At 42.5% G+C, this 14001-nt stretch overlaps 1 protein-coding gene across 4 annotated transcripts in view; it reads right to left on the bottom strand.

The window, feature by feature from the left end:
- Positions 1 to 14001, bottom strand: part of CTNND2 (catenin delta 2) — a 529941-nt gene that overhangs the window by 22766 nt on the left and 493174 nt on the right. For all 4 annotated transcript variants that reach the window (XM_089655247.1, XM_089655250.1, XM_089655248.1 and 1 more), the window contains one exon: positions 7484 to 7610. In XM_089655247.1, the coding sequence (XP_089511373.1) occupies positions 7484 to 7610 (127 nt within the window). The remainder of the gene's footprint in view (positions 1 to 7483; positions 7611 to 14001) is intronic.

Here is a 14001-nt window from a genome sequence, read left to right as displayed (position 1 = left end):
TGCAAAGTTAAAATGATGATTTTTGTGGTGAGGACGTAGAAGAGGTTTTCTTCTGATGACTCTTCCATGAAGACCATATTTGTACAAGTATCTCTTTATAGTGGAATAGTGTACCACAACTCCAGTGTCTGCCAGATCTTTCTGGAGGGATCGTGCAGTCAAACGTGGGTTTTGAATTGTTTTTCTCAATCCTGCGAGCTGTTCTGTCTGATATTTTTCTTGGTCTTCCAGATCTTGCTTTAACTTCCACTGTTCCTGATGACTGCCATTTCTTAATTACATTCCGAACAGAGGATATTGACATCTGAAAACGCTTTGCTATCTTCTTATAGCCTTCTCCAGCTTTGTGAGCGTCAACTATTTTCAGTTTCAGTTTTCTAGACAACTGCTTAGAAGAACCCATGGTGCCGATTGTTGGGGCAAGGTCAGATGAGTCTGGGCATTTAAAACCTTTGAGATTGACATCACCTGGTCTTCCCAGACGATGATTGAGAACAATCCATGACACTGGCAGGTCTCAGCTTGGCAAAGGGGGCAGTGCATGCTATAAATTCTGCAGGGTGCCCAAACTTTTGCAGACGCCATTTTTTGTTTTCTGTTATTTTGAAAGTGTAAATAATGGAAATAAAATCTAACTTTTGTTGACATATTATAAGAATGTCTAATCTGTAATTTGATGCCTTTTGTAGATTTTTCCATCTTTCCTTGGCTTCTTTATGCACATTAATACAAATTTTTAGCTGGGGTGCCCAAACTTTCGATCCCCACTGTAGCTTAGTGCTCACTACAGTCCATAATACTGTCACATTTGTGCATTCCTTGCAGCTTTCATTCTTCCACACAAGCTGTAATGCACAGGCACTTCAAATCACAGAAAAGTACATTCCAGCAACGTGTTCCTGCTAAGACACTGAACTGGTGACCCAAAGTGCAAATTCAGTACAGGCTCCATTCACCAGTATTAACTACTATTTCAGAAAGTTTCTATGCAGTTTTTTCTTGTTCAATGTTGATTTTCATCAACAAAAAGACACTCGGAGTACACAGAATATATCCAATTAGACAACCTGTTGTATAGTTGCAATACAGCATTGTAATGAAAAGGAGGACAACAATTTGTCAAGTTGTGAGTATCTTGACCCAGCAACAGAAACAGAAGTCTGTGGACAATGTTATGTTATGTTTAGGTAGATAACAGTGTAATGTTTGGGGGCAGTGGTCTGATTAAATCAGGCTTCCAAGTGGTAGTACAATAGGAATAAGGATAGGGAAGAGAGGGGAGGGAAAGAGGGGTGGGGGGTTCCTTCCTGAAATTGGAGACCAGGAAGCAAAGTCCAGTTGAAGGATATGTTCACCTTTTAGAAAGCAATAATAAATGCACATTTTTCTGCATGTAAAAAAATGTGTATTTATTATTTTTGTTTGCAGGAACCTGTAAACCATTACACCAGTGATCAGCAGATTGCTGGTGCCATGCAGATCTCATGCAAATCTGTCAGTATATCTGCTTGCTCATACGGGATGTACAAGCAAGCAGATATAATGACAGGAAGAATGAATGAACTACTACGGCGCTTTACAACGCCATGCTAGTTCATTGAGGATTACAGGCTGTCGGGACTTGTAGTCTTTCATTCACAGATGATTGTGAATGAGTGATGCGGCTATAAACAATATGACAGCTAGCGAGGGGGGAGAAGATCTCCTGCTCGCTGTCAAAGCAGAGATGGGGGGGAAGCGGGGGCCGGTCTGATCGTCACATGTTACACGTTACAACCTGAATAGTTGTTACGAAAGGTGAACGTATCCTTTAAGGCCAAAAAGAGAGCCATCAAGGGAGCAATAGGTAGACATCAAAAGGGGAGGAGATAGTGTTCCACCCATATCTGCTTCATAGCAAGGGCAAAAAGGAGGGGGAAGAATGGGCGCCTCTTCCCTTTTTATTCCCTTTTTTTAACCCTAGACATTATTATATACAGGTGAAACTCAAAAAATTAGAATATCGTGCAAAAGTTCATTTATTTCAGTAATGCAACTTAAAAAGTGAAACTAATATATGAGATAGACTCATTACATGCAAAGCAAGATAGTTCAAGCCGTGATTTGTCACAATTATGATGATTATGGCTTACAGCTCATGAAAACCCCAAATCCACAAGCTCAGAAAATTAGAATATTGTGAAAAGGTGCAATATTCTCGGCTCAAAGTGTCCCACTCTAATCAGCCATAACACCTGCAAAGGGTTCCTGAGCCTTTAAATCAGTGGTTCTCAACCTTTCTAATGCCGCGACCCCTTAATACAGTTCCTCATGTTGTGGTGACCCCCAACCATAACATTATTTTCGTTGCTACTTCATAACTGTAATTTTCCAGTGGGAGGAATAGTGCCCCATCATTGGTGTCAGTGGGAGGAATAGTGCCACGTCATTGGTGTCAGCGGGAGGAATAGTGTCCCATCACTGATGTCAATGGGAGGAATAGTGCCCCATCATTGGTATCAGTGGTAGGAATAGTGCCCCATCATTGGTGTCAGTGGGAGGAATAGTGCCCCATCATTGGTGTCAGTGGGGGGAATAGTGCCCCATCATTGGTGTCAGTGGGAGGAATAGTGCCCCATCATTGGTGTCAGTGGGGGGAATAGTGCCCCATCATTGGTGTCAGTGGGGGGAATAGTGCCCCATCATTGGTGTCAGTGGGAGGAATAGTGCCCCATCACTGGTGTCAGTGGGAGGAAAAGTGTGCCATCACTGGTATCAGTGGAAGGAATAGTGCCCCAACACTGGTGTCAGTGGGAGGAATAGTGCCCCATTATTGGTATCAGTGGGAGGAATAGTGCCCCATCATTGGTATCAGTGGGAGGAATAGTGCCCCCATCATTGGTGTCAGTGGGAGGAATAGTGCCCCATCGTTGGTATCAGGGGGAGCAATAGTGCCCCAACATTGGTGTCAATGGGGAGGAATAGTGCCCCATCGTTGGTGTCAGTGGGAAGTATAGTGCCCCATCGTTGGTGTCAGTGGGAGGAATAGTGCCCCATCGTTGGTGTCAGTGGGAGGAATAGTGCCCCATCGTTGGTGTCAGTGGGAGGAATAGTGCCCCATCGTTGGTGTCAGTGGGAGGAATAGTGTCCCATCATTGGTGTCAGTGGGAGGAATAGTGCCCCATCATTGGTGTCAGTGGGGGGAGGAATAGTGCCCCATCATTGGTGTCAGTGGGAGGAATAGTGCCCCATCATTGGTGTCAGTGGGGGGAATAGTGCCACATCATTGGTGTCAGTGGGGGGAATAGTGCCCCATCGTTGGTATCAGGGGGAGCAATAGTGCCCCAACATTGGTGTCAATGGGAGGAATAGTGCCCCATCGTTGGTGTCAGTGGGAAGTATAGTGCCCCATCGTTGGTGTCAGTGGGAGGAATAGAGCCCCATCGTTGGTGTCAGTGGGAGGAATAGTGCCCCATCGTTGGTGTCAGTGGGAGGAATAGTGCCCCATTGTTGGTGTCAGTGGGAGGAATAGTGCCCCATCGTTGGTGTCAGTGGGAGGAATAGTGCCCCATCGTTGGTGTCAGTGGGAGGAATAGTGCCCCATCGTTGGTGTCAGTGGGAGGAATAGTGTCCCATCATTGGTGTCAGTGGGAGGAATAGTGCCCCATCATTGGTGTCAGTGGGGGGAGGAATAGTGCCCCATCATTGGTGTCAGTGGGAGGAATAGTGCCCCATCATTGGTGTCAGTGGGGGGAATAGTGCCACATCATTGGTGTCAGTGGGGGGAATAGTGCCCCATCATCGGTGTCAGTGGGGGGAATAGTGCCCCATCATTGGTGTCAGTAGGGGGAATAGTGCCCCATCATTGGTGTCAGTGGGAGGAATAGTGCCCCATCACTGGTGTCAGTGGGAGGAATAGTGCCCCAACACTGGTGTCAGTGGGAGGAATAGTGCCCCATCATTGCTATCAGTGGGAGGAATAGTGCCCCATCATTGGTGTCAGTGGGAGGAATAGTGCCCCATCATTGGTGTCAGTGGGAGGAATAGTGCCCCCATCATTGGTGTCAGTGGGAGAAATAGTGCCCCATCATTGGTATCAGGGGGAGGAATAGTGCCCCCATCATTGGTGTCAGTGGGAGGAATAGTGCCCCATCATTGGTATCAGGGGGAGCAATAGTGCCCCAACATTGGTGTCAGTGGGAGGAATAGTGCCCCATCGTTGGTATCAGTGGGAAGTATAGTGCCCCATCGTTGGTGTCAGTGGGAGGAATAGTGCCCCATCGTTGGTGTCAGTGGGAGGAATAGTGCCCCAACGTTGGTGTCAGTGGGAGGAATAGTGCCCCATCGTTGGTATCAGTGGGAGGAATAGTGCCCCATCGTTGGTGTCAGTGGGAGGAATAGTGCCCCATCGTTGGTGTCAGTGGGGGGAGGAATAGTGCCCCATCATTGGTATTAGTGACACCAATGATTGGGCACTATTCCTCCCACTGACACCAATGATACTTACCTTGCTGACCCCTGCTCCAGCCTGGGCTCGCTCCCTCCCTCCCTCTCCCATGGTACAGACACTTACCGGTCAGATGTCTTCCTTCTCCGGCCGCTCTCCTCTTCTTCACTCGCTCGATCTTCGTGGTGCCGCTCGGCTCCTCCTTTCCAAGCTCCACCTCCTCTCCGGTGATTGGCCGCCTGTGTGCCTCTCCTGAGCTACAGTTCCGGCGGCCAATCACCGACGAGGAAGGATTGATCCCGGGGGTGTGTCCAGATGACAGGGACGGCATGTCATCCCGCCCACACCTGGAGACGGATCAAGGAGCGGTGTCTTGGTTCCTAAGGCCATCGGAAATATGTGTTTTCCGATGGTCTTAGGGGACCCCTGGGAAAGTGTCGTTCGACCCCCAAAGGGGTCGCGACCCCCAGGTTGAGAACCGCTGCTTTAAATGGTCTCTCAGTCTGGTTCAGTAGGAATCACAATCATTGGAAAGACTGCTGACCTGACAGTTGTGCAGAAAACCATCTTTGACACCCTCCATAAGGAGGGAAAGCCTCAAAAGGTAATTGCAAAAGATGTTGGGTGTTCCCAAAGTGCTGTATCAAAGCACATTAATAGAAAGTTATGTGGAAGGGAAAAGTGTGGAAGAAAAAGGTGCACAAGCAGCAGGGATGACCGCAGCCTGGAGAGGATTGTCAGGAAAAGGCCATTCAAAAGTGTTAGGGACTTTCACAAGGAGTGGACTGAGGCTGGAGTCAGTGCATCAAGAGCCACCACACACAGACGGATCCTGGACATGGGCTTCAAATGTCGTATTCCTCTTGTCAAGACGCTCCTGAACAACAAACAACGTCATAAGCGTCTTACCTGGGCTAAAGAAAAACAGACCTGGTCTGTTGCTCAGTGGTCCAAAGTCCTCTTTTCTGATGGGAGCAACTTTTGCATCTCATTTGGAAACCAAGGACCCAGAGTATGGAGGAAGAATGGAGAGGCACACACTGCAAGATGCTTGAAGTCCAGTGTGAAGTTTCCACAGTCTGTGTTGATTTGGGGAGCCAAGTCATCTGCTGGTGTTGGTCCACTGTGCTTCATTAGGTCCAGGGTCAACGCAGCCGTCTACCAGGAGATTTTGGAGCACTTCATGCTTCCTTCCGCAGATGAGCTTTATGGGGATGCTTACTTCATTTTCCAGCAGGACTTGGCACCGCCCACACTGCCAAAAGCACCAAAACCTGGTTCAATGACCGTGAGATTACTGTGCTTGATTGGCCAGCAAACTCGCCTGACCTGAACCCCATAGAGAATCTATGGGGCATTGCCAAGAGAAAGATGAGAGACATGAGACCGAACAATGCAGAAGAGCTGAAGGCCACTATTGAAGCATCCTGGTCTTCCATAACACCTCAGCAGTGCCACAGGCTGATAGCTTCCATGCCACGCAGCATTGAGGAAGTAATTGCAGCAAAAGGGGCCCAAACCAAGTACTGAGTACATATGCATGCTTATACTTTTCAGAGGTCCGATATTGTTCTATGTACAATCCTTGTTTTATTGATTGCATGTAATATTCTAATTTTCTGAGATTGTGGATTTGGGGTTTTCATGAGCTGTAAGCCATAATCATCACAATTATGACAAATCACGGCTTGAACTATCTTGCTTTGCATGTAATGAGTCTATCACATATATTAGTTTCACCTTTTAAGCTGCATTACTGCAAATAAATGAACTTTTGCACAATATTGTAATTTTTAGAGTTTTACCTGTACTTATAAAGCCTTGAATGTAGCCTTGTGCTAACATCAGGTTCTAGTTAGGCTTGGCCAAAGAGTGGCGCAAAGCTGAAGTGTAAAACAAATGTGGATACACTAGATGATGGGGTAGTTTCTGTAAAATGCTGGAAAGAATAAAAACACTTAATTTTAAGAGAGATATTTTAAGGCATTAAAGAATACAGAACAGAAACATAAAAATAAACCCTATGTGGCTCACGTCCAAATTTAAAAAAGCTATAAATAATAGGAAAAGAGCATTTAAAAATAGATAAAATGAAGGAATATTATCATCATTGAAAAGTACAAAGAATGTAACAGAATTTGTAAAAAGGCCACAAAAATTCAAAAGGTATGACAATTTGCAAAAGGGAGTAAAACAAACCTTCAAAAATTTTTCAAATATATTAATATTAAAAAGGTCAGGACTGAGGGCCTTTTACATGATCATTTTGATTTGGTGACTGGAGACAAAAAGAAGGCAAATTATTAAATACCTTCTTAATCTCTCTATACACAAAGGATATGGGGGAGTTTAAGTCCATAATGGGGATAGTATTGGCATAGCCCCATGTAATGTGCTTTTAGACAAAAAAGGTAGCACATGGACCAGATGGTTACACCCACATATCCTCAAACCATTGAGTTCTATTATTTCAAATCCATTGTTTCTAAGTTTTAGAGACTCTTTATTGAGTGGCATAGTTCCACTGGATTGGTGTAAGGCCAATATGGTGCTTTTTAGAAAAGGATCAAAGTCGCTACCAAGTAATTACAGACTGCTTAGTTTCCCCTATATATTTGGGAAGATGCATGAGAGTTTAATAAAATACCATTAGGTTGGTTAACTGCTTCTTTATGCAGCTATATGCAGTATCTTCCATTTTGCTTGAGGTGATTGTAGCCGTATTAGTAATCACAAAGGAAACACAGATCTGCTTAAACTTTGTGATTTGTAATAGTACTGCTTAGACCTTGAAGAAGGGGACATACCCCGAAAGCTTGTCCTCAAAATTGTATGTTAGTGCAAATAAAAAAAGTATCACGGACAGTACTCAATTGTTAAAATACCACAAAAACTTATAGTGAATTGAGCTTTTCAATATTGCATGCACTATTTGGATACATGACCCTAGTATGTCCAGTATGTTTAAACAAGCTGTTTTTGTGTACAGTTTTGAAAAACAAGCTTGTTTTAACAGACTGATGTATAACATAGCTAGTATTATGCCGAACAAATTACCTGATCTATTATTCGGTGACATCCGAACTGGAGAAATTGATGGTGTCCTGGAGGAAGAATAAGGTCTTTGCCGGTCTCTTTCAATGGTTGATGATGATGCTACAAATTGGTACTGGGACCATCCATCCTAAAAAATTAAAAGGGCAAGTTTATAAATAGACTCCACAGTACAGAGGTGTGTATATATATATATATGTGTGTGTGTGTATGTACAGTATATATTATCCCAAATGTTACAAATTAAAGTGGTTGTAAACTGCTTACATATGCCTAGTGAAGTGACTGGCCTCAGGTGATACACAGATGAAACAAATCCTCCAATATAAGTTGTACCCTCTGCTCTGCATCAGTGTTTTTCAATCTCTTTGTAGTCAATGCACCCTTTAGAATTGCACCCAACCCTTGGGCACAGCAGTCTATGGTGCGTCTGAGCCTAAGCACTTTTTTGCATGTTCTGTTTTTTATTAGGCTGGTCTAATTTTTGTGAACCACGCACAAAAAGTACTGGCATGATTTTTAATTCAACCTGGTTCTGCGGTAACATGCATTTAAGTGGGCGCAAACAAACAAGCAATTGGTGGATGTGTGGGGCTGCCATTAAGAAATAACGCCACCTATGCGCAACTGAAAAAGGCAACACATTTTTTGTGTGGTGCGGGAAAATGCACAATTTCACACGTTTTACTGTACTGCACCTGATGTGAAAAAGCCCTAAAATGTAGTTTTGTAAGGTATGTTAAGAGGTCAGTAGGTTGTAAATCCCCCCATCCACCCTGCTAGCACCCCTCCCCCCCAAAAAAAAATCCCGTCTAGCACATATTTTCCCTCCCGACACAACCCCACCGCCCCCCCAGCCCCTACTAGCCAAGGTTTGTTCATACTTCATGTCTGAGGTTCAGAACTACTTTAATGTGATATCTGGGTCAATTGCACATTATCCACAAAACAGTGAAAAGGAAAGGTAAAGAGAATTTTGGTACAGAACAGGAGTGAGGGTCAGACTTACAGGAATAATACCAGACTGCTTACAATATTATGATTTAAGCCATGATTTAATAAATCTATATTTTCCTATGGAATAATTTGCCTTTGAAACACATATTTATTAAAGTGGTATTAAATCCAAAAGCAAACATTTATTATGTTGCAGCCTACCAATTAGATGCAATGACTATGTTAATTTTTTAGACTTTCTTTGATTAGATGGGTGTTCCAGCATGACAATGACCCAAAACACCCAGCCAAGGCAACAAAGGAGTGGCTCAAGAAAAAGCACATTAAGGTCCTGAAGTGGCCTAGCCAGTCTCCAGACCTTAATCCGATTGAAAATCTGTGGAGGGAGCTGAAAGTTTGAGTTGCCAAACGTCAACCACTAAACCTTAATGACTTAGAGAGGATCGGCCAAGAGGAGTGGGCCAAAATCCCTCCTGAGATGTGTGCAAACCTGCTGGTCAACTACAGGAAAAGTCTGACCTCTGTGATTGCCAACGAGGGATTTGCCACCAAGTACTAAGTCATGTTTTGTGAAGGGGATCAAATACTTATTTCCCTCATGAACATGCAAATCAGCGCATAATTTGTTAGACATGCATTTCTTTTGAAATTTTTGTTGCTATTCTGTCTCTCTGTGTTACAATACACCTACCATTCGATTTTTAGACTGATCATTTCTTTGTGAGTGGGCAAACATTCAAAATCAGCAGGGGATCAAATACTTATTTCCTTTATTGTATGTACCCGCAGCTGCTGACGGGACAGTGAAGCTGGCGGAGCTGTGGGGGCTGGGGAGTTGGAGAATACTCTAGCACTGGGAGTCAGTGGTAGAGAGAAAGTTCCATCATAGATGGAGCATACTTCCTACCTGATTAGTGGTCAGTTGGAGGAATAATTTCCCAGGATTGGTGTCAGTAGCAGGAATAATGGCCTAATACTGGTGTCAGCGGTTACTTAGCCTAGATGTTCCAAGGCACCATCTCCCAGCTCTGGCAAGTGACATCGATCCCTGAACTGTGTTTGCTTACTGATGGACAAGCACTCCTGGTACTGTACTATAAGAACAAAGGCTCATTGGAGATCCATGTCTTTAATACAAGAATGATACAAAAAAAAAATAACTGTGCTTGAAAAAAATTAACTAGAAAAAGGCTAAATATATTAAACGAACTAGTATAAAAAAAACTCATAACACTAGGCCGCCTAGCAGCAACCTTTCCTTTGAGAATTTTACAGAAACTGCTAGCATATATAGACTATCCAGTTTCCATGTAACTTAGTATGAATAATCAGTGAAAAAACCTCTGTCCAAATGGGAGTGGTTTGAGATAGAGAAGACACTTGACTGTAGCACTGCTTCAGGTAAACACTTTGAGGGAGTGTATTTTAAACAGCTGCGGAGGAAAATTCTGAAGGTATTACTATATTTACATGCTTGGTGAATGGAAATGATCACTTTAATAATGTTATAATTCTTTAAAACAAGGTAAAAATAAATGGACACAAAACTGTAGCTGTCAAAAATAACAAAAAATTGATTTTGTTTTTAATTTAATGGAAACAGTAGCCTCCCTAGCGGTCTGATTATGTCAGTATTTCTGTGCTCAAAGCGGTACTTTTTTTGCATGGAAATACGTGTTTTTTTATTGTAGGCCTGTAATTTTTAGGAATAACTCACTGAAATCTGTCCGAACAAGAGTCTAGTAAACATCCCGGGTATGTTAAAATTTGAAACACGAAATCATAAATTATAATTTAACAAATAATCATTAAAAATAATAATATAATAATAATACATTTAATATAATCAAACTAAAAACACTGAAATTTTAAATATAGCGCCAAGTTCGCATATCACTGAGCAAAGTCGCAAAATCGTTTTCAGTGTCTGATGACAAATTTCCCCACAAATCATTACCACTCAATTCTGCAAGTAGTTCTAATTAAGTGTTCTTGCATGGCAAGACCACTTACTGTTATATCACATATATATTCTTATTATTATAGCCAAATTTACCACCCTAACTCCTCCCACAGTTTTTACACGACATAGACAGTAATATACCGAGGCGTGCGGATTGTTCCTGATTGATGTGCTATTACTTTGTGGAACGTTTCGCCGAATGGTTCACGACATATCGGCGTTTTTGTGGTGAAATTGGTCACATAGGAATGAATGGCGGAATGTTCAAAACTAGAGTTGGAGCTGACAAAAGCTAGAGTGTGAGATGAAAAATCAGGACATGATTTCTAAACTGCCATCACTCCCTCATTTTCAAGCCCACCTACACAAATCTCATATCAAAACGTTCAGCTATCCCTGCTGCCACTAAAAATAGCCATAGTCCTGATAGTTTTCACAATATGACCATTTGTTTGCAACTCATGCTGCCCATTGACATTCATTGAAACTCCACTCTAGCCACCTCAAATTTGAAGGCCATTTTCTAAACTGCGACTGAGCCTTCATTTTTAATATTTCAGAGACATACTATGCATCAAAATTTAGGTCTGGGTCTTGTGATTCTCACAATATAAAGCTCTTCACTGTAGGATTTATAGTTTTTAAAACTACGACCATTTGAAGACACCAGTGAAGTGAGCAATTTGGAGCAGTTTGTTTTTAACTGCTCTTCTCTGCCCTATTTGAAATCTAATTTTGAATTGGTAAACATTTGGCCGGCTTCTGGTTAAAGGTTTGGAAATAAGTTTGCTACAGTAGAGAGTATTTGAGGTGATAATGCTGCTAATGTTTTTTTAAATGTATGTTTTAATGTAACTGTGAAGTACTTTGGGCAACAACATTGCAATTAAATGTGCTATATAAATAATCAGAAGTTGAAATGCATTTCTCACTCTATCAAGCTTGCCATGTGCACTTTTTAAATTTGATCAATCAGTTGGTTAGTGTAATGTTTACTATCTTTACTCACTCCAAACACTCCATAAAGTTACTCTGCCCAGTCCAACCTTTTCACAGTTACTCCAGCCACTCCAACCACACAACAGTTACTCAAGCCACTCCACCCAGTTACTCCGCCCACTCCAGTTGTAGACTACTGGTGGAGGCAAGAACACTTCACACAATTTCCCCAGAAATTGTAGCTTTTCTAGTTTACTATTGCTGTTCTCTAGCTGGTCTAAAACCAAATAACAAAAGCTCTTGCAACACTGTATTTACGAAAAAAATAGGAAATACTGTTCAACTGATATTTTCTTTATTTATTTCTTATATAGAAGACGTTAGGTTGAGATTAACGTGGAGAAAAACATATGGTAATTAATACATAACTAAAAAAACTAAAAAATCTCACTGCTTGTAAATAAACCCACACTCTAGTGTCGTAACTGCCACTGGGATTTTAAATTTGAATACCACTTAGGGTCCTTTCACATAGGTTTTGTCCACTTCGGTTAGCAGGGGATCTATGAACAGATTGCCTGCTGATTTGGATCAGAAAGGGACAGGTGTCCCTTTTGTGACATCTGTGTCTGTCTAGCTTTTGTCGGCATTTTGACAGTGAACAAGTGCAGATCTGTGTCGAATTGAAAATCGTCTGGTTCAACAGGAACCGACTGACATTCAGTTAGTGTGTACAGCTGTTTCTTTTACAGAGGTCTGTGGTCTAACAACCCACTTCTATTGAACAGGCATGCTGGAAAACCCAGCATAAGAGTAGCCGGACGAATCAGAGGTTACCTCTGGTCACATTTAACCACTTCACAACCGTGTTATAGCCGAATGACGGCAACAGCAAGGTTGTTCAGTTCTGGGAGGGCGACATATGACGTCCTCCCAGAATGCACTCTCCCATGCGCCCCCAGTGGCGTGCACCCGGTGCTGTCCGTGATCACTGTGTGTCCTATGGACACAGCTGATCACATGATGAGGTAAAAGGCCAATCAAAGCAACCTTTTACCAAGTGATCAGCTGTGTCCAATGACACAGCAGATCACAGAGTAAATACAGCATGAGGAAAGTACTGCTGATAACCAGCAAATATCACAGAGGACATCTGCACTGATGATCAGTGCCTTGATGATCAGTACCCAGCAGTGCTGCCCAGTGGTGCCAAACCCAGCAGTTGTACCCATCAGTGCTACTAGTCAGTGCCATCAGTCAGTGCCGCTAGTCAGTGCTGTTAATCAGTCAGTGCCGCTAGTCAATGCTGCCTATCAGTGCCCATCATTGCTGCATAACAGTGCAGCATCATCAGTGCTTCCTCATAAAGGCCCACCAGTGATGCCTCATCAGTGCAGCCTATCAGTACCCACCAGTGCTGCCTATCTGTGCCACCTCATCAGTGCCCATCACTGCTGCCTATCCGTGCAGCCTCATCAATGCATATCAGTGAAGGAGAAAATTACCTGTTTGCAAAATTTTATAATAGAAACAAATAAAAACTTTTTTTTTTAATTTTTTGGTCTTTTTTTGTTTATGGTGCAAAAAATAAAACACCCAGTGGTGATTAAACAACAGCAAAAGAAAGCTCTATTTGTGTGAAAAAAAATGATAAAAATTTCACATGGGTACAATGTTGCATGACCGTGTAATTGTCATTCAAAGTGTGAGATTGCCGAAAGCTGAAAATTGGCCTGGGCACAAAGGGGGTAAAAGTGCCCGGTAGGCAAGTGGTTACAGTGGTTGTAAAAACAAAAGGTTTTTTTCTACCGTACTGCATTTTTTTGGGGGATGACAAACGCTGCTGAAATACAGGGTAGCCACAAAGGATTTGAAAGTGCCTCTGGGAGACTAGCATGGGCCTTAATTCTTTGTGGCTGATATTGTAAGACCCCATTTCTTGTGCTCACCACTTCACCAAGATGCACCACACTGTTGGTGCTTGACACTTTACTGGGAGGTACTGCACAGCTGGTGCTTGTCTGCAATTCAGTAGTATGTTCAGTTTGCCTGATTATTTTAGCAGGGATGCTTTCCCAACATTTCATATTCCTGATTTGTGTCTGATGTACCATGTACTGGTATGAGAAAGTGTCCTGTTCTCTTTGTATTGCTTCCTTTGTGTGAAATCCCTGGTGATCGTGTTAGTCCCACTCCTTTCCTATTAAAAACTGACTTCACTAAACAGAACACACTTTGGTCAATTCTCTAGCTGTGCTGGGAACTCAGTCTGCTCTCCTCCAATCATCAAACTTGTCATGACACCCCTCCCCCCTGCACAGTTATTCCCTGGAATATCAGTGTGCTCCTTTCCCAGCTCTTATGCATCTGAGAACAGAGTATGTGATAATTTATAAAAAAGGGGAAAAAAGGTATTTATAATTTTTTATATCTATTCCCCAATTTTTTTACATTTCATTTCTATTTTAAATTAAATGGGTTGTTGTACAAGGGGAGAGTTTACAGTCACTTTAACCACTGTTTTCCACAGATTCATACTCTGAATTAATTGAAATTTGACTTTGGGGTCTCCTTTCCGCTACTCTCATGAGTTATCCTCAGAATTTGAAAGGTCTCCTTACTTTATTGGACATTTTTGATAGTGGCTGTACTGGTAGCTATT

Source organism: Staurois parvus, unplaced genomic scaffold (assembly GCF_062004578.1).
Source record: "Staurois parvus isolate SC_StPar_1 unplaced genomic scaffold, SC_StPar_1.0 ptg000829l, whole genome shotgun sequence".
Lineage (NCBI taxonomy): Eukaryota > Metazoa > Chordata > Amphibia > Anura > Ranidae > Staurois > Staurois parvus.
The sequence above is the reverse complement of the archived record's forward strand: the minus strand, read 5'-3'. Positions and strand labels throughout refer to the sequence as shown.